The sequence below is a fragment of the Staurois parvus genome, unplaced genomic scaffold (assembly GCF_062004578.1).
Source record: "Staurois parvus isolate SC_StPar_1 unplaced genomic scaffold, SC_StPar_1.0 ptg000165l, whole genome shotgun sequence".
Classification (NCBI taxonomy): Eukaryota; Metazoa; Chordata; class Amphibia; order Anura; family Ranidae; genus Staurois; species Staurois parvus.
The window spans coordinates 376915-398031 of record NW_028317961.1 but is presented as its reverse complement, the minus strand read 5'-3'; the positions used below and the strand labels follow the sequence as shown (position 1 = coordinate 398031).

The 21117-nt window shown below is 39.0% G+C and overlaps 1 protein-coding gene across 12 annotated transcripts in view; it reads left to right on the top strand.

Annotated features, from left to right (window-relative positions):
• The window catches only part of LOC149462829 (receptor-type tyrosine-protein phosphatase kappa), a 571684-nt gene that overhangs the window by 216372 nt on the left and 334195 nt on the right, over positions 1-21117 (top strand). For all 12 annotated transcript variants that reach the window (XM_089676124.1, XM_089676123.1, XM_089676120.1 and 9 more), the window contains exons 4-5: positions 2222-2303; positions 11359-11474. In XM_089676124.1, the coding sequence (XP_089532250.1) occupies positions 2222-2303; positions 11359-11474 (198 nt within the window). The remainder of the gene's footprint in view (positions 1-2221; positions 2304-11358; positions 11475-21117) is intronic.

Here is a 21117-nt window from a genome sequence, read left to right as displayed (position 1 = left end):
CTACTGAACCCCGCCATTTCTGGATGTGATGACAGCATCCTCAGCAGAAACAGAGCTGTCATTCAACCGCTCTTTTTAATATTATTTAATCCTCCCTCACCTTTTACATAATAGGTTATTGTTAAGTGAGAAGCGGAGGTAGAGATGCTGATCAACAAAGAGATTAACTAGACACTCCCAGAAGAGGAGAGAGCTATGGTGTACAAGAAGGAAGGGGGGGGGGGGGGGGGGGCTCTGTGCTAGGAAATTGAGTAGTCAGGTATTAAAAGCCAACTCCAACTTTTAGACCATTTTTTTATGTTGCCCACATATGTAAGGTGTAGCATGAAATGTCTGCATACACCGCCCCCCCATGCCCCTCTCTTTTAAAATAGGTTTACAGCCACATTGCAAATTATTTAGCATACAAAAAAAGGAAAAACAAAACTAAGGAAGCATTTAAAATACTTAAAATTTATTTTAAAATGGCAATGAATGTTACCTTTTTGACTGTTGACCCATCCAATTGAAGTCATAGCAGCATAGGAAGTTAGATTCCAGCACCATACTAAAGCTGGCCATAGATGGATCGAAATTTAGCTGCTTCAACAGGGACTGGATGACTTTTGGTCAGTGTATGGCTGCCCCATTCATCAGTTTTTGACAGTTTGATCAGCTTATGTCAGAGATATGCTGAAAAACTTTTGCCAATCAGTGAGTCCCATTGTCAGAATACAATATATCAGTGTTTTGGACCGGCGTGGATAGAAGCATCTGTTGGCAGAATTGAAAAAAAAAAAATCCTGTCTATAATCAGCTCAACTGCTCTGGGGCACTTGTGTGCCAGTTAGACAGGACTGAAATCCTTTATCCGGGATCGGGAAATCTAACCCGTTTTCTCTAATAGTCCAGTTTTTGTAGTGACAAGTTAGAAAGATAATTCTGTGCTTTTTCATTGGCCACTGTGGTTGACGTGCACTCTATAGTGTACATTGTGTGTTGGTAATTTTTTTAATTTTTTTTTTATGAAGGAGTGATTAATCCTACAGTAGTGGTGCAGCTTTAGTTTGTGCATGGAATTAAGTGGTGGTACAACAGGTCTTTTTAAGACATTGACATAAGTTCTGATAATTCCATGGCATGGTAGTGTTCTTTTGGTCAAGAGTCCCACAAAATGTAATACATCTGTGTACATGTACTGTTTAAGACTCTGCTATGCCTTCATAAAGACTATTGGTGATCTGTTCTATGTAATTTATGTGGTCCTATAGAATTCTCCAAAACCACAATGATACATTAGAGCAGTGTTCCCCAAACTGTGGCCTGGGGCCAGATGTGGCCCTTTGCTAGCCTTTATCTTTAGGCTCTGTTCCTCCAACTGGACATCAAGAGTGGGGCACAATTATTGCCACTGACACCAGCGATGAGGCGATTTTTCTCTCCCATTGCGTCCAAAAATGGAACTCTATTCCTCCCACTGGACACCAACTCCGGGGCATAATTCCTGCCATGGACACCAACAATGTGGCACAGATACCAATGATGCGGCACTGTTCCTCCCACTGGACACCAACACTGGAGCATAATTTCTGTCATTAACACCAATGATGGGGCACTATTCCTTTCACTGACACCAACACTGGGGCATAATTCCTGCCATGGACACCAGCAATGGGGCATTGGTACCAATTAGGTGGCACTTCCGCTCTTGCTTATCTGCTATTGCACGAAGCAAAAATTTACAGCAAGGTACTTTGCAAAACACCAGAGTGCAGGTGACCTAGTTTTCCCCAGTTAGCTCTCTCTTGTCACAATTATCCATGTTTTAGGGTTATCCTATGATAAATTCTTGATTGCTGTACTACTTGGTGAATTTTACTATTACTTTCATTGGATTGATTGCTACATATGGAACAATGACTCATCAGTGTTGCCTGCTACACAGAAATCCCTGGCCAGTGGAAATAATAATAGCATGCTTAAGTCATTTGCCATTAGGAAGATATGTCTGTTTGGCTGTGCTTCCTTAAAAACCGTAGTAAGAGAATTCTATGAGGAGACAGGAATTGTCGTGAAAAAAAGGACTAAGTGTATATGCTAATGCCCTCAGAGAAAGCAGTTGAAGTTGTATGATGTAGCTGTTTGCATGCATTTTTTTTATGCTGGATGTCGTCTTATTCATATAGGTAGTTGTTCTCTGAAATGTTATTAATGATGCTTGTATTCCATTGTGTTTTGGCAGGTTATCTTTGAAGCTGAAGCCTCTGGTGGAAGGGGTGGATACATTGCTATAGATGATGTTCAAGTTTTGAGCTACCCCTGCGGTAAGGATTTATTTAAAAAAAGTATGTATACCCAAGGAAATGGTTATCCCCTCCTAAAGCCAGTGGCTCTTGTGCAGCTGGTGTATTATTTACAGTGCCACTTCTCATAAGACAATGCCTCAAAATCAACAATGGTTAAACCTCTTTTGTTTGTCACTCCATGCGGAAAATTATGTGCTTGCTACATTAATTACTGTCTAATCTTAACTGTGAAAAAAAGACTGTAGTAAATGGAAGCTAATCCTTAATTGAAAGAATAAATGATTTATTTGTGCTCTGTCTTAATTGGTTAGTTTCATTTGTGGCTCTGCTGTTAGACACCTTAATGAAGATGCAACATGCGTTTCTTTAATATGACCCAAGGGATACTATACTTCTATCGTTTGAATTCAGTTCCGATTTAATGGTTTTAGTTTTCTTCTATCAATGTTTCTTGGTAGATCTGCCTGTTAAATAGGAAGGATGAGGCACAGTGGTTTTTAAAGCTGCTGGTTAAATTTAGTGTTCTATTATAGTGTTTTTGGGCAGAAATTGAAAACTGGGCACAGGATACATGCTTTCTGCATCAAAATGTATATTCAACATTTAACAAACTCTGGCCACGTGCTAAGCAAACAAGTTACAACATGATATTTAAATTACATTTTTGTGGGGCTACTCATCCAACCATCATATGTGGTGGAATACCTGTTTACCTTTTTAGCATTATTTTATATGGTGTAGTTATAATGTGTGCTGAAAACTTAAATACAACCTATTTTTAATCTTCTTTGGCCTAAAGATATTAGTGCTCTTAAATATTGACAGTGCTCAATTTACAATAGTCATATAACAGCTGTAGATATCATGGGATTGTTGCCTGATCTAATTGATAATGATCTTATTTGAAAATTATGAGATGTCTGTGGACACATGGTTAGATGTAGCAGACTGATAGAAGAAGGGCCTAATGCCCTTATCAATGCCTACTGGATGTCCATAACAAGCTGTTGGCTATAAGCACTAAAACTTTCAAGAAAAATCAAATCATCGAGAGCCAACTGCAGAAAGATTATCCTTACATGTTAACTGTGAGAGCAGCAACATTTCGGAGTTGGAAAAAAATCTATGATATGCAGTAAAGCGTAACTACAAGAAGATCCAGTCTTCTTCCTCCCCCTCTCCTCTGCCCTTAATGGTGACTTTTTTTTTCTGAAAGCGGGTACCTAGTTTTGACAGGTACCCGCTCCCACTTCCTCTCTGATCACCTAGGTGATCTGAGCAGAAATTTGCTCCCACTCCACTACTTGTAGCTGCTGGCTTTTTTTTTTTTTAAATCTGAAATTTCACTTTAAGTAGAGCAGTTGTTCTAATTTTCCCATTGGGGCCATCCTTTTGAAACTTCTGTTTCCACTGGGAAAGTTGTAAACGTCACACCCAAAACAAATAATATCGCTAATTTTGACTTTAAATGGAACATTATACATTTTTGTAGTATAATATACATTTAAATAAATATTAACGATCTAACATTTGTAGATGTTTAGCAGTCTTCTGAGCAGTAAGGGTTTGCATCTTTTCGGTTAGCTCTGCTCTAGTGATTTCACTTCAATTTATGCCCCTGTGAGCTTCTCATTGTCACCCAACACACAATCTATACCCCTTAACGTTTCCAGAAGGTGAGTACCTCGCAGGTCCCCCAAGAGTAGCCTTACACCTCTGTGGTCCTCCATGTGAAACTTAAGTCTCAGAAATTCAGGTTTTACCCAGAAGATTCCCATTCCACAAGAATCTCAGTTTCAAATTATCTATTTATAGGTTTCCTGGAAGTAAGTGCATATCTCGAACTCCAACTAGTGCACATTACTAAGCAACTGTATGTATGTATCAAACATTAATAGATATCCCTTTTCTAGTAATATGTACCCTCAGTTTCCTGCAGTAGCAAACTTGCACCCTACAAGATCCAGTCAGGTTTCCGCAAATTTACACTGAACCCATCTGCTACACTCAGGAGACTCTCAGTCTTAGCTTGCAACACAGTCTCTAGACCAGTGGTTCTCAACCTGTGGGTCGCGACCCCTTTGGGGGTCAATTTCATATATCTATATTGTACCGCGCTCCAAAATTAATAAATCTAAGTGCTCTAAATAAATAAATAAATATTGTATATAACTAAAAATTCAATAATAATCTATATCCATAATACTTAAATTCATAATTGCATAATACTTGAATCCATAATTGAAGTGAATCAAAAAAATTTCATTAATATTTGTAAATCAATGCAAAAAAACTGCGTGCCTGAAAAACTATTCAAAAGTGAAAAAATATATAATGATATATAATGAAAATATAAAAAATAGTTCAGTTCATACGAATTGAGATGGTAATGTGAATCAATCTGATTGGCGTGGTAAGTCTATGTTCATGACATGAACCTCTCTCTCCTTCCTCCTCTCCTTTCTCCTCAATTCAGCTTTTCTCAATTAGGATTTTCTCCTCTATCTGCTTGGCTTATTCCTCCATGAACGATACATACATAGAAAAGGGAAAAAGAAACATAGTGTCTTATCCTGAGTAAAAATGTTTAATGAGCTTCTGATCTCCCACTCACATGGTATCAGCAAAAGTAACGCTTTTGTGTAAATAAATCCAGGTCCTCCTGCAAACAGCCCTGCAGGTGTGTGTGTGTTCACTCGCTATACTCGCCGTTTCCTCTGTGGATGCGTGATGACGTCACCGCCCCTCCCTTAGGGGCGGTGACGTCATCCCTTAGAACTTCCCTTAGAACTCCCTTAGAACTTCTAGTGGCTCACAAGTATTTCATTAATTTGCCCCTTTGGGGGTCAAATGACCCTTTCACAGGGGTCGCCTAAGACCATCAGAAAACACATATTTCCGATGTGTAAAGAGTAGCTACTGTGTAGAAAGCAGCTGCTGTGTTGAAAGCAGCTACTCTGTTAAAAGCAGCTACTGTGTTGAAAGCAGCAGTATTGGAGTTAAAACGACACTCATGAATTATAATTACTGGGTAAATAATTTTATGGTTGGGGGTCACCACAACATGAGGAACTGTATTAAAGGGTCACGGCATTAGGAAGGTTGAGAACCACTGCTCTAGACTGAGGGGTTTATGTAAGTTTGCCTCAGACCCTCCCAGTTCAGAATTGGCCTCCAATTGTTCCTACTGTCATTCCACTTCTGAGCAAGACTTTGGATCTAAGCTCACTCCCCAGGTTGATGTTCTGCAGCTTTCTCACCACCAGTAGCACAAGAAATGTCAAGAAAGGTAAATTGGGACTACCTAAGTGCATTTGCATAATTACTTCCATTCCTTGCTATTTAAAAATGGCTGTGCTCAAGCACTTGTAAATGTGGGTCATGCTTTACATTCACTCTGTTAATGATAATTGTATCGATCTTTAACAGATACAAGGCCAAAACCGTAAACTAATGAAATCTATTTAATTACTTTCTTTGCTGAAAGTCAACCAGGCTTTAAACACTCATTGCTGGAGTCAGAGTACAAGGGAAAGAAAAAACCTGTCAGATCTGCAGTACAAGCCAAAGACAAACACTGCCATGCAGGGAAGGTTTCATTTGCACAATATTATTAAATAAACCTAACAATGCACATTAAACTATGGCAACTAAACAGCTTTTTGTTTTACATAAATCTAGCTGGAACTGGAAAGTCTTATACGATTGCTAAGGGTTATGGCTTGTTTGTGCCAAGTTATGTAATTAAGTCAGCCGAATTGGGATAATGATGCTTCGTCAGGGCATGTCAGCATGCATTCTTGCATCTTGTTTCAAACAGAAGTCATTTCTGGCTGTATTTCTGTTAACCCTGTGGCATTCTTTCTGCGCTATCCACCTGGAGATAACATTACATATGGATGGGGAAATGTGCTAACCCAATGTTCTGGATCACAAGTCTTTCTATTGTTTTTCTCTGAAACACTATGGGAATGAAGAAAGGGTCTTGGGGTGGGGTGTGTGAAACAACTATTATTGCTCAAATGAACAGGTACGTGCATTCACCACAGTGCAAAGAAATTGAGAAGAATGGCAAACGTCGGCTTAATAAGGGAAAAAAAACAGAACTTCAGGGTATATTACAAAATATCCCAGCTTATTCACCAATTTAGCATCACCAATTCACCAAGCTTATTCACCAATTCACCAATAAGCATCCTCTGTTATTTTGTTTTGCACTAAATTTCCTCATTCTTTATTCAAAAGATCTAACAAAAGTTCTATTTACGGTGTGCACAATTATTAGGCAAGTTGTATTTTTGAGGATTAATTTCATTATTGAACTACTACAGTGCTCTCGGTCAAATCCAAAATGTTAATAAACCTCAAACCTAAATATTTAAGAAAGTAAAAGGTGAGGTTTTGGCTTTCTGAGGAGAATATCTATGAGTGCATAATTATTGGGCAAGTATTAGTGTGCAGACTTGTGCAACTAAATGAAAAACGAAGATTTTCCCATCTCTGTTGTTTATTTTCATCTGTTAAAGTGAGAATAATCTCAAAATTTACAAATTAACATTTCTGACATTCCAAAAAATTAAAAATCAGTGACCAATATAGCTAACCTTCTTTCCAATAACAGTCATAAGCCCTCCATGCATGGAGTCTGTCAGTTTCTTGATCTGTTGGTGATCAACTTTTTTGTACAGCAGCAGCTATAGCCTCCCAGACACTGTTCAGAGAGGTGTACGGTTTTCCTTCATCGTAAATTTATTTAAGAAGGGCCCACAAGTTCTCAATAGGGTTTAGGTCGGGTGAGGAAGGGGGCCATGTCATTATTCTTTCATCTTTAAGGCCTATACTGGCTAGCCATGTAGTGGAGTACTTTGATGCATGTGATGAAGCATTGTCCCGCATAAATTTCATGGTCTTCTTGAAAGATGTAGACTTTTTACTGTACCACTGCTTGAAGAAAGTGTCTTCTAAAAACTGGCAGTAGATTTGAGAGTTGATTTTGGGTCTATCTTCAACCCAAAAAAAAGTCCAACTAGCTTTTCTTTAATAATACCAGCCCATACCAGTGCCCCAACTCCACCTTGATGGCATCTTAGTCAAAGTGGAGCTCTGGGCCTGTTACTGTCCCAGCCATGGGCCCATCAATCTGGTCCATCAAGGGTCAGTCACACCTTTCAAGAATCTGTCTTCGGGTATTTCTTGGCCCAGTTTTGATGTTTCAACTTTTGTTTCATGTTCAGTGGTGGTCAGGTTTCAGCTTTTCTTACCTTGGCCATGTCTCTCAGCATTGAGCACCTTGCAGTTCTGGGTACTTAAGGCAGGTTGCAGTTCTGGAATATGACAGAATTGGAGGATAATGGATTCCTGGTAGCTTCACGTTTGATTCTTCTCAAATCTTTGGCAGTTAATTTGCATCTTTTTTTTCTCAACACGTTTTTTGCGACCCTGAAGAATTGAAGTTTATACAACTTGGTGTTGGAAAATTTGCATAAAAATTATTTGGTCAAAATACTTGCCTAATAATTGTGCACACAATATAGATGAGCATACCTCCCCCACTGTATTCTTTGGCTTCCAGTAATAGAATGTCATAAAAGTTCTTAATAGTACTGAAGTACAGATTTCTGGGGAATTTCAATGTTCCATTTCCCATTCTCCAATTATTGTATGATCTAAATCAAGAAATATGTGAACATGTATTTTCTTTAACATGTCTATGTTTAATTTTAGTTGGTAAAAGGTACAAGACAGCAGCTATCTAACAGGGCGATGGTCAGAGAGTTGGCTGCACAGAGCCCAGCATCTAATCAGCAAAACATTAAAACTTAAGCCGCCCATATATCTGTGTGGCTGTCACCAGAGATAATTGAGAGCAATAGAGCCACATATATTGACAGAGTAATGCAGCCATCAATAAAAGAGAAACATAAACAAATCAGTTACCAAAATGCACGTATACAAACACACCCATACTCTCTCGGGGCGTAAGACATAGAGGTACAAGTGACACAATTTTTAATCCAAGGACTGTGAAGGAGCCAGATCCGCCATTTGAGAGGCTGAAGTATCCAGCCAAGGTTGCAATACTCTAGTAAATTTTTTTGGGCAAGCACGGCCCTTGTAAATAAGTTTGTACATAGGCAGTACTTGGTTGATCAAGTGGCAAACGTATGACAATGCAGGTGGAGATGTGTCCTTCCAGCATAACAAAATCGCCTTCTTGGCATAGAAAAAGATCATACGAAACATAATACGGCTACAGGTGAGAGGGACATACTTGCCAAAAACATCCAATAAGCCCACCTCTGGGGTCCTGGGAGCTTGTAAACACAGATGATTTGTCAACATGTCAAACAGTTCAGCTCGAAAAGGAGACAGTCTAGAGCGCGACCAAAACGTGGAAAACAGCTGAGGTTTCCCCACATTTAGGACAACAGGCTTGAGTCGTTACTCCTATTCGATTCAACTTGGCTGGGGTGTACTGCAGTTGGTGTATACATTTCAAATGTGTAAACTTTTCAGCAGTAGTAACATCTTGTAAAATAGTTTTAGTAACTTCCTCCAAATTCTCCTCTGTGAGATCATGAAGATAAGCACGCCATTTCTCAAAAGAGGAGGTAAAGGAGTGTGAACCAGCCGATGCATTGTAGATAGTGGTTACCAATTTGGTAATATTTGGTTCTGCCATAAGATGTTCCAAAGGAGAAGCAGAAAGATCTACTCCCCATTGTCCAAATTGGGCCTGAATGTCGTAGTAGAAGGTACTTAAAGCTCATGAAAACCCCAAATCCACAATCTCAGAAAATTAGAATATTACATGCAATCAATAAAACAAGGATTGTACATAGAACAATATCGGACCTCTGAAAAGTATAAGCATGCATATGTACTCAGTACTTGGTTTGGGCCCCTTTTGCAACAATTACTGCTTCAATGCGGCGTGGTATGAAAGCTATCAGCCTGTGGCACTGCTGAGTGGTTATGGAAGACCAGGATGCTTCGATAGCGGCCTTCAGCTCTTCTGCATTGTTCTGTTGGCAATGCCCCATAGATTCTCTATGGGGTTCAGGTCAGGCGAGTTTGTTGGCCAATCAAGCACAGTAATCCCACGGTCATTGAACCAGGTTTTGGTGCTTTTGGCAATGTGGGCAAGTGCCAAGTCTTGCTGGAAAATGAAGTCAGCATCCCCATAAAGCTCATCTGCGGAAGGAAGCATGAAGTGCTCCAAAATCTCCTGGTACAAAGCTGCGTTGACCCTGGACTTAATGAAGCACAGTGGACCAACACCAGCAGATGACATGGCTCCCCAAATCAACACAGACTGTGGAAACTTCACACTGGACTTCAAGCATCTTGCAGTGTGTGCCTCTCCATTCTTCCTCCATATTCTGGGTCCTTGGTTTCCAAATGAGATGCAAAAGTTGCTCTCATCAGAAAAGAGGACTTTGAACCACTGAGCAACAGACCAGGTGTGTTTTTCTTTAGCCCAGACGTTGTTTGTTGTTAAGGAGCGGCTTGACAAGAGGAATACGACATTTGAAGCCCATGTCCAGGATCCGTCTGTGTGTGGTGGCTCTTGATGCACTGACTCCAGCCTCATTCCACTCCTTGTGAAAGTCCCCAACACTTTTGAATGGCCTTTTCCTGACAATCCTCTCAAGGCTGCGATCTTCCTTGCTGCTTGTGCACCTTTTTCTTCCACACTTTTCCCTTCCACATACCTTTCTATTAATGTGCTTTGATACAACACTTTGAGAACATCCAACTTCTTTTGCAATTACCTTTTGAGGCTTTCCCTCCTTGTGCAGAAAACCACCATTGACACCCTCCATAACTGTCAGGTCAGCAGTCTTTCCCATGATTGCGATTCCTACTGAACCAGACTGAGAGACCATTTAAGGGCTCAGGAACCCTTTGCAGGTGTTATGGCTTAATTAGGTGATTAGAGTGGGACACTTTGAGCCTAGAATATTGCACCTTTTCACAATATTCTAATTTTCTGAGATTGTGGATATGGGGATTTCATGAGCTGTAAGTCATAATCATCACAATTATGACAAATCACGGCTTGAACTATCTTGCTTTGCATGTAATGAGTCTATCTCATATATTAGTTTCACCTTTTAAGTTGCATTACTGAAATAAATGAACTTTTGCACGATATTCTAATTTTTCGAGTTTCATCTGTACTGTCAGTCTTTCCACGAGGTCTGCTGCGCCCCCCCCCCAATCCAAATTGGTAAAATGGTGAAAGAAATACTGCAGACTGTTGGTATTCAAAAAAAAATTGTGGGGGCTATAAAAAGTAATGAATTCCATTAACAAAATGTAAAAGGTCCGTAGATATTAGCCACCCACCATCTATCTCTTACATATTTTATGTCACCTCTGCCATGGGTCCACTGATCTCCTTTCACCCGATATGCTATTGCTCCAAACAAAATGATGCTCACATTACACCCAAGATCGTATTTGCTGCGAGGCAAAAAAGGCATTTGCCTTGAGTGGCCTGAAAGAAGGAGCGTATGTGGCAGGTGACAGAGGATGGGGACCAGGTGAGGCACTGCTCGATTTTAGTGTTGCCTAGGGCAGCACAAAAACTAATACATCACTGATTACACCACATATCTGCTGGTGTATATATAGTTCTTCAAAGGGGCCAGTTGTATCCAATAATGTTAACTGTTGAGTTACCCATAATGCTCATTGAACCTTGCTTTGGCTAGGACCTCCAGGGCCCTCCCAGGTGACGTCACATCTGCCCTGGTATTGCACGCATACAGTGATGCCATCATGGTGACATTGGCACTGTCAGTCCTTCAACCTCCTCCCAAAGGAGGGGAATAGGCCAAAGCCACACCTGGATAGGAGCAGGAATGCCTCTGGTCACTCATAACTTCTACTGAACCAACAGCTGAAGGACACTAGACACCACCTGGGCGATTCACCTGAGAGTCCAGAGCCACTGTCAAACCCAGAAGTAGATTTTCAGCAAAAACCTATTTAACCAAACAACATAACATGAATTGAGTGCTCCTTGAAAAAACATTCCATAACATTTGTACCTTGCTTTTTACAGATAAATCCCCTCACTTCTTGAGACTGGGAGATGTTGAGGTGAATGCTGGTCAGAATGCTACATTTCAGTGTATTGCCACAGGCAGAGATGCAGTGAACAACAAGTTGTGGCTTCAGGTAAGGAGACTTTGTTCTCGTTCTTCTCTTCCTTTTTGGTTAAAGTGACTATTTTCTATCAGGAAATAGCGTAGTCTAAAATAACCTTTAAAAAAGTACACCCAAATGGGAATAACAAATATAGAAAGCACTGAGGGAAATGACTGGGTTTCCGTTACAGACTTCTGTTTGAAACCCTGCCAGGTAAGAGTCCTTTGCCAACCAAGTGTCCAAGCGTGGTATTTCTGCAAACTGGTATCATTGCTTGTTACTGCTATGGCCTGCTATGAACTCTGTTCTATATGAATAGACAGTGCCATTTGGAATGAGGAATGTTGTTCCTTACCGTACTTTTAATATAGCAGATGGCTTTAACAGGAAAGTCAAGTATGCTCTCACTAAAAGCACATTTTGAGTTTATTATTGAAGCATTTCCTGTGATTTTAAGTAAAGCTTGCCCTTCTTTATTTGTGTCATTGCATTAAACATAGTAATTTATTCAGCCTCAAAGGGATTGAATGAGTAGACTGACTTGTAGAATTTCATTGTAAGAAGGAACATTAAAGCACACCCATTGTTTAGCACTTCGAAGCAGGAAGCCGGGCATGCTTAGTGATTTGTGGATCTTTAAAAGGAGTGAATGTTTTGTTTTTTTAGTGAGTAGATTGACCCCTAGAATTTCACTGTTGGGAAAGAGTAGTAAAGCAGTTAGGTTAGATAGCACTGTTAAGCAGGAAGCAGCATCTGCATATGTAATGAGCCATTATTTTTTACAGTTTTCTACAAATATTGGTAAGATAACCTGTGAGATATATACATATATATATATAGATATATATATATATATATATATATATAGATATATATATATATATATATATATATAGATATATATATATATATATATATAGATATATATATATATATATATATATATGGATATATATATAGAGAGAGATGTGTATATATATATAAATATGCCAGTCAAAATAGTTTTTACAGCTAGCTTGACTTTTGGTCTATTTGGGTTAGGTGTAATTCAAAGCAAAAAATGACTGTTAGTCGCTACAGTTTACTGCACAGGGTAACTACCCTGCAAGGAACACTATTAAATCTAGTGCATATATATATTTCTTGTCTCTAGCAACTTCCTAATGTGCAGGGACTAAGGCTTATTATGAAGAACATGAGAAAAATGTCAGCTGTACTAATAATGGCTTTGGGCTTGTTTGGCTGTCACAGCTCATCTCCGGTTCCCCTCACAGGCCTGATCCCTCTTTAAAACATTGTCCACATCTGATATCCTTAAACTTTTCCCTCGGGCAGAGCACACAGTAATTCTACATTTATCTAACTGAATGCATCACATAGCAGCCCCTTGTTATAAATGACTAGCAAATATGTTAGCAAGTTGTCAGTAGGTAGCAGATTGGCGCAGTTCATCATGTTACACATGTCGGTCCACATGTATTTGTAACGCACATGACTATAAAAGAACAATACCTAGTGTTCATTTTATAATTAATATTCTCAAGTTTTTCCTCCTGCTCTTAACCTTAAAGAGTCAAACATATTCTGGTAATCTGTGCACCCATGTGTACTAGGCCATAATTACTGGGCTTGCAAAGGGTAAAATTATAGCAGATTATAATACCCAACCATCGCTGCAATTCTTTCTCAGCAAACCCTGTACTGAATCCCACAGAAAAGAAAAATATATTTTAAAAATATTCTTGAAATGCATTTTTATTACAAAACATATGAAAAATATTTTTAAAAATGAATATTTTTTAAATATATTCAGATTTTTTTTTTAACATATAAAAAGTCATTTTAACATATATTTTTACATATATTTGTAAATGCATTCCAAAAATGTAGATTTGTATTTTTATACAAACCGTATATTTGAAAATGTATTTTTTAAAATATTTTTTATATATTCTGTAATAAAAATGCATTTCAACATACAGTGTATGTGTGTGTGTGTGTGTGTGTATGTATATGTGTGTGTGTGTGTGTGTGTGTGTATATATATATGTGTGTGTGTGTATATATATATATATGTGTGTGTGTGTATATATATATATATGTGTGTGTGTGTATGTATATGTATATATGTCTATGTATATGTGTGTGTATATGTGTGTGTATATATGTATATGTGTGTGTGTATATATATGTGTGTGTGTATATACATACATACATACACACACACACACACACACACACAGTGGGGCAAGAAGGTATTTAGTCAGCCACCAATTGTGCAAGTTCTCCCACTTAAAAAGATGAGAGAGGCCTGTAATTGGCATCATAGGTAGACCTCAACTATGAGAGACAAAATGAGAAAAAAAAATCCAGGCAATCACATTGGCTGATTTGGAAAGAATTTATTTGCAAATTATGGTGGAAAATAAGTATTTGGTCAATATCAAAAGTTCATCTCAATACTTTGTTATATATCCTTTGTTGGCAATGACAGAGGTCAAACGTCACCTGTAAGTCTTCACAAGGTTGGGACACACTGTTGCTGGTATGTTGGCTCATTCCTCCATGCAGATCTCCTCTAGAGCAGTGATGTTTTGGGGCTGTCGCTGGGCAACACAAACTTTCAACTCCCTCCAAAGGTTTTCTATAAGGTTGAGATCTGGAGACTGGCTAGGCCACCCCAGGACCTTGAAATGCTTCTTACGAAGCCACTCCTTCGTTGCCCGGGCAGTATGTTTGGGATCATTGTCATGTTGGAAGACCCAGCCACGTTTCATCTTCAATGCCCTTGCTGGTGGAAGGAGGTTTGCACTCAAAATCTCACAATACATAGACCCCATTCATTCTGTCCTGTACATGGATCAGTCGTCCTGGTCCCTTTGTGGAGAAACAGCCCCAAAGCATGATGTTGCCACCCCCATGCTTCACAGTAGGTATGGTGTTCTTTGGATGCAACTCAGCATTCTCTCTCCTCCAAACACGACGAGTTGTGTTTCTACCAAACAGTTCTATTTTGGTTTCATCTGACCATATGACATTCTCCCAATCCTCTTCTGGATCATCCAAATGCTCTCTAGCAAACTTCAGACGGGCCCAGGCATGTACTGGCTTAAGCAGGGGGACACGTCTGGCACTGCAGGATCTGAGTCCCTGGCGGCATAGTGTGTTACTGATGGTAGCCTTTGTTACGTTTGTCCCAGCTCTCTGCAGGTCATTCACTAGGTCCCCCCGTAAGGTCCTGGGATTTTTGCTCACCGTTCTTGTGATCATTTTGACCCCACGGGGTGAGATCTTGCGTGGAGCCCCAGATCGAGGGAGATTATCAGTGGTCTTGTATGTCTTCCATTTTCTAATTATTGCTCCCACAGTTGATTTGTTCACACCAAGCTGCTTGCCTATTGCAGATTCAGTCTTCCCAGCCTGGTGCAGGTCTACAATTTTGTTTCTGGTGTCCTTCGACAGCTCTTTGGTCTTCACCATAGTGGAGTTTGGAGTGTGACTGTTTGAACTTGTTATCGGTATAAAAGACACCTGTCCACAACCTCAAACAGGTGCCATTGATACAGGTAATGAGTGCAGGACAGAGGAGCCTCTTAAAGAAGAAGGTACAGGTCTGTGAGAGCCAGAAATCTTGCTTGTTTGTAGGTGACCAAATACTTATTTTCCACCATAATTTGCAAATAAATTCTTTCCAAATCAGCCAATGTGATTGTCTGGATTTTTTTCTCCTTTTGTCTCTCATAGTTGAGGTCTACCTATGATGCCAATTACAGGCTTCTCTCATCTTTTTAAGTGGGAGAACTTGCACAATTGGTGGCTGACTAAATACTTTTTTGCCCACTGTATATGTATGTGTATATAAATTTTGAAATATATGGAATATGGCCAAAATTGTAGTATTTCAAAAATATGTCAATATGTTTGTGAAGAATATTTTTAAAATATATTTCAAATATATTTTTCTTCCATGTGGGATAGAACACATTTCCTTGCCACTATATGAAACATTGTTGCAGTTCTTGCTTTGCCTTCCCTTTTCTAAGGCTGTCAACTTCTATATGAGCCTGTGTACATACAATATTTTAGTGCAAATGTACAGAAAGAAGAAAAAAAAGAAGGCTCAAACATTATACCATTCTACTGTGTAATATGGCCCGCTTTGCTATTGCTCATTATATTGTCACTTACCTGTTATCAGACTTTCCAACTGGTATCTGAATTTTTGAATTATTTGGATTGTTCTCTTTTTCATACCTAAAATGCCTGCACTTTATCAGCAAGGCAATATCAAGGTATTAAAGATTTATCTGAAATCTACTAAATGTTTAGACTATGATTTCTATTGTCTTCCTTTCTATCTCCTGGATATTTGGATGCTGGTAATCACTGAAGAAGTCTAAACTTGTGCTCATATATGCCTACAGACATAAGATGATTGTCCTGTTCACAAGAATCTGTATACTTGTGTCAGTCTGAGACTGCTGCGGGTATCTCTGGCTAATTATTCTTTTGGGAAGAACCAGCTGGTCTGGTTGAATTTTCTTGACACATTGTTGCCATTGGTGTAATGAATAAGCAGTAAAGGAGAGTGAAATGAGTCTACTAATGTTCCCAGAGCCATGTATTGCTGTCTTTTTATCTTGATTGAATTGAATAATAAACAAGTCTGCTGTTTGTATATTAAAGTGCTGCTACATCTTTTTCTCATATTCACGGATTGTGGTTGTGGACCAAGCAGGCACATAGGCACATCCAGCAGCATGTGATCCCTGGCAGGCCAGCCTTGAGTGGTGTATACCCTATATGCTGACCCCCCTCAAAAAAAAGAAAAATCATCCAATCACGGCCACACTTTACAATTGCCAAACCCTCATTTGATGATCCCATGGCATCTTTGCAGTGCATTTAAATGGCCTGTTTAACTCTTTACAAAGGATCAAAAATCCTTGAAGACTTTGAGCTCTGCAATCATTTTTTCGACAGTTTTTTTTTTTTTTTTTTTTAATGTATTATTCCAGGTCACAATCTTGCACAATGTCTTTTTGTCCCTTTCGGTCAGTTGACCATGTCGCTTATGCTTATCAGACAGTATTTTCCCAGAAACTGTATATGCCATCATAACCTTTGACACTGTACATCGCGACATGGCAAATCGGCAACTTCAGTCACAGAGGCATCAGTTAAGTGGGCACCAACAATTTGCCCTCTTTGAAGCTTAGTAAGTTCTGACATGACTCTATTACTAGCAGTGCACGCAGTGGATGATGAAAGTGAGGCTCCCCACCTGTTAGCTAGGTGTCTCATCACACAGCGGAATCAAAAGAATGTTGCCTCACTTCCGTTTTCAGTGAGAAACAAGCCGTCACTTTCACAGCTGCCGATTATGTAGCGTTTCCTTTTTTTTTTTTTTTGTCTAACCCTTGTACATTACTAATTTTTCCTCCATTTACTACATAATTTCTAACTTGAGGGGTTATCCTTTAGCTCATAAAAGCAAAGGGAGAGTCATCCCAGTTTATTTGCACTTGCCAATGACAAACCATTAGATTTAAGAGCTCAAACTGGATTGCTCACAGGTAACCCACAGTCCTGACTTTGGTTGACTTGTGTGTGTGTGTGTGTGTGTGTGTGTAATGTGCGCAATATATGGACATGTGTGTGTATATTTATGTGTATATGTGTGTATATTTATGTATATGTGTGTGTGTATAGATAGATAGAGATATATATAGATAGAGAGAGAGAGAGATATATGTGATATACATTATATATATATATGTGTGTGTGTGTAGATGTATGTATGTGTGTGTGTGTATATATATATATATATGTGTGTGTGTGTGTGTGTGTGTGTGTATATATATATATATATATATATATATATATATATATATATAATTTTTTTTTTTATTTTTTTTTCAAAAGCTGCCATTTTTAACATATTCTTGCTACAAATGAATCCTTAACTCAGACTTTGATAAGCTTTTAGTGTCTTTCAATAACATTCTTATATCTGTAAAATACAGTATTAGTAGCTCTGTCAAGCCAAAAAACTTTATTTTTTATTAGAATGCCTGTTGAATGTACTGCTATCTGGGGCTATGATAAAAAAAAAATCAAGCCTCACTTCCTGTTGTGCTGATAAATGTTTCATCAGGCAACACGTAAAGGAACATTCTCAACAGTGATGGACAGACGATTCTAGTTTTCCCCTATTCTAGTGAAGAAAACCTATTTTTTGCACTTGTTTTGGTTTCTTGCCCCTGTTCCAGAAAGTGAGGGAAACTCTCATTCTAACGAATCCTTGAGCACCAGTTAAAACCTGACATGGGCTTTGGCCCTTCCCCACTTTTTTCAAAACTAAATAAAAAAAAAAAGTTTGGGCTTGAAATACACTCTAAGTTTTGGCGTGAATGTATAAAGTATCATTCTTTTAACAAGAGGTCAGAATTGCTGGTCCCATGTATATCATGGTGGGGAATCTTTAAAACCCCTTAAAAGGTAATTGGCAGGAAGGTATGGGCGTTTGCAGTCTATCGGTTTTGCTATGTTTTTAAATGGTCATCATTGTTACATTATAGCCCTAGCATTGATGTTGCTTTCATGGCAAAGCAGTTCAGGGAAACGGACATGCAAACCTTGTACAACCATTTTACCTATATCTGTGGGTGTTGAAGTCAGCTGTTTGTAAATGGAGGGCAAAAATGTAAAAACCAGACAAATTCAGCCATCCTGGTTATTATTGTTTTTAAAACTTTCACTTTAAAAATGAGTCCACCTTCTCAGACCGGTGTATTCCGGTAGCCCCTTACATAAAGATACATTTCCTGCATCTGTGTTTGAATGTTGGCTTCCTCTTGGGAGGCCCTTGTCTGCTTGTTCCTGTTTCAAAAGCAATGAAATCATACTGTCATCCTGCACATCTGCGGGGAAAGCTGGCATATGGTAATAGATTTTGGAGTACTATCCCTAATGCAAAGTTCTGACTGTATCATCCAATTCAGTCATCCATCCCTTTCTTCTCAAAGGTTTGCTTTAATGTACCTGAATCATATCATATATCTGGTGCCCGTGCAGAAGCAATCTGCTAGGTTTCAGTTTAGCCACAGAAAGATCCCTGGTGGATGATTTGAAATGTGATTGCTCAGTACACAAGGGCTCTCAGTCCGTTGAAGGAGCCGACTAGAATTCATCCAGTCTGACAGCTGTGAGGTGCATCAAGTTTTTACAATTAAAGTGGGCGGATGCATCGCACTTTGCACATTAGAACAGTGATCAGGGTGCAATTTAACGGAATCAGGAAAAGGGTTTTTAAGCGAGAGATGCACACATCACTATATTTGTAATCCTTCTTCCAGACAGAGATAACTATTTAACAGTGAGATTGGTATATTTCCACAGTCACTTTTTTACACACTACTGTTATCACTAGTTTTGGTTGTTACTATATTATAAAAATGTATTAAGGTTCAGGTCAAAAGGAACTGTATGTCAGGAACAGAAGCCTATAGTGAGATGTTACTCTAATTTTCTGTAATTGTCTACACACAACTTAAACAATTATCTGAAATGCATAAGGACCAGTTCACACTACATGCATTTTAGTGCGCTTTTTTTCTGCATGCACATATCAGTGCCTACCAGTGCACATCAATGCCACATATCAGTGCCCATCTGAGCTGCCTTTCAGTGTTACCCATCAGTGCCGGTCAGTGCTGCCAATCAGTGCCGCCAATCAGTGCCGCCTAACAGTGCGCATCAGTGCCGCCTAACACTGCCAGTCAGTGCTGCCTATCAGTGCCCTATATGAGTGCTGCCTTTCAGTGCCCATCACTGATTCCTGTCAATGCCCATCAGTGCCACCTACCAGTTCCTGCTCATCAGTTCCACCTATCAGTGTCCATCAGTGCAGCCTATCAGTGCCCATCATTGCAGCCTCATTAGCGCACATCAGTGAAGGAAAAAAATCACTTATTGGAAAAGTTAACTGAAACACACTGGCACGTGCCAAAAACGCACTGGAACACTGCAAAAACGCACTGGAACACACATGTCCCTATTTAAATTTAAGAAAAAGAGGGGAAAATTTAACTGAAACACACTGGAACGTGCCAAAAATGCACTGGAACGTGCCAAAAACGCACTGGAACACACATGTCCCTATTAAATTGAAGAAAAAGAGGGGAAAATTCAACTGAAACACAATGGAACATGCCAAAGACGCACTGGAACACTGCAAAAATGCACTGAAACACACATGTCCCTATTAAATTGAATAAAAAGAGGGGGAAAATTAACTGAAACGCACTGGAACGTGCCAAAAACTCACTGGAACACACATGTCCCTATTTAAATTGAAGAAAAAGAGGGGAAAATTTAACTGGAACACATCAAAAACACATTGAAAAGTGCCAAAAACGTGCATGCAGAAAATCATCCGGAACGCATTTGGGCTGCGTTTCTGTAGTGTGAACTGGCCCGAAAGGAGCACTACACTAACCACTTTTATATTATTATCACAGGTACTTGAATAGTGCCGTCAATTTACATATATACATATATTGTAAACATACATTTTATTTATATATGATATATATATTGTACATTCACATCTGTCTATAGTAGAATGGTAATAATTGACTTGACAATTCATTGTGCAACAAGCAATTATTTCCTTAATGATTAAAAAAAAAAAAATCTTTGGGGGGGGGTTGTTGAAAATGAAAAGAAAAAATGGTTTTATTGCTCCTTGACCACCCACCTAAAGTTCAAAATACAGCTGGAGGGGGCTGTTCCCATGCTGTGTCAGCGATGCTTTGCATCACAGCCATGACAAATGTGAATCGGCATGTTGAGTTCATAGGCGGCACCACTTGTCAGACTTTACTTATCAAGTCAACGGGGCTGCTCCGTAACCACAAGTCAAAAGCTTGCCTTGTAGCTGTGGCACATTAACCTCATTGTAATTTGCTATTCAGCAATATATAATTAAATCAAGGACCAGAAAGCTCACCTCGTGAATGCCTGACAGCGGATCGCTCTTCAGAGCATGGGCTAGTGTGAACCCAGTTGTTCACGACTATGGCAACACTGCTTCATTTGTAGATGGTAATTCTCTCAATTATCCCCCCTGCTCATGTAATTGGCTACCCAGGAGCGGAGTTCTTCAAATTCAATTTGGAATATTTTCAAATGCATGAATATGACAAAATACAAATTATCGGAGTGTTTAGTGCGTGAGGGTGAAGTCACAAAGTTATTTTACTACTTTATTTTTCCCCATGGTCATTTTTTCATGAAAATGTTTACTTCACTTAGAAGTTGCTTTTTCAATAATTAGAACATTATCTAACAAATTGATATTTTGTCTTTCTAAACATAAAATGCACCTCAACGTGTTAAAATTCTACATGGATTGGAAAAGTACCGTATTGTATTAGCATTAATAACATGAGATAATCACAGTGATAAAAATAATGGACTTGAAAGCACATTGCATACTTAGTAAGGCTTTTTTCAATTGACCACTTTGTGAATGCTGGTATCCAAGTGCATGGCAGGTTTTGCAGCCTTTTGCACTTTTTTTTTAGATGCATCACCCAGACACCAAAATAGCAATGAGTATGTGCATCTGCTTCAACAGATGATGTTTGAATACACTGTGCGCAGAAGT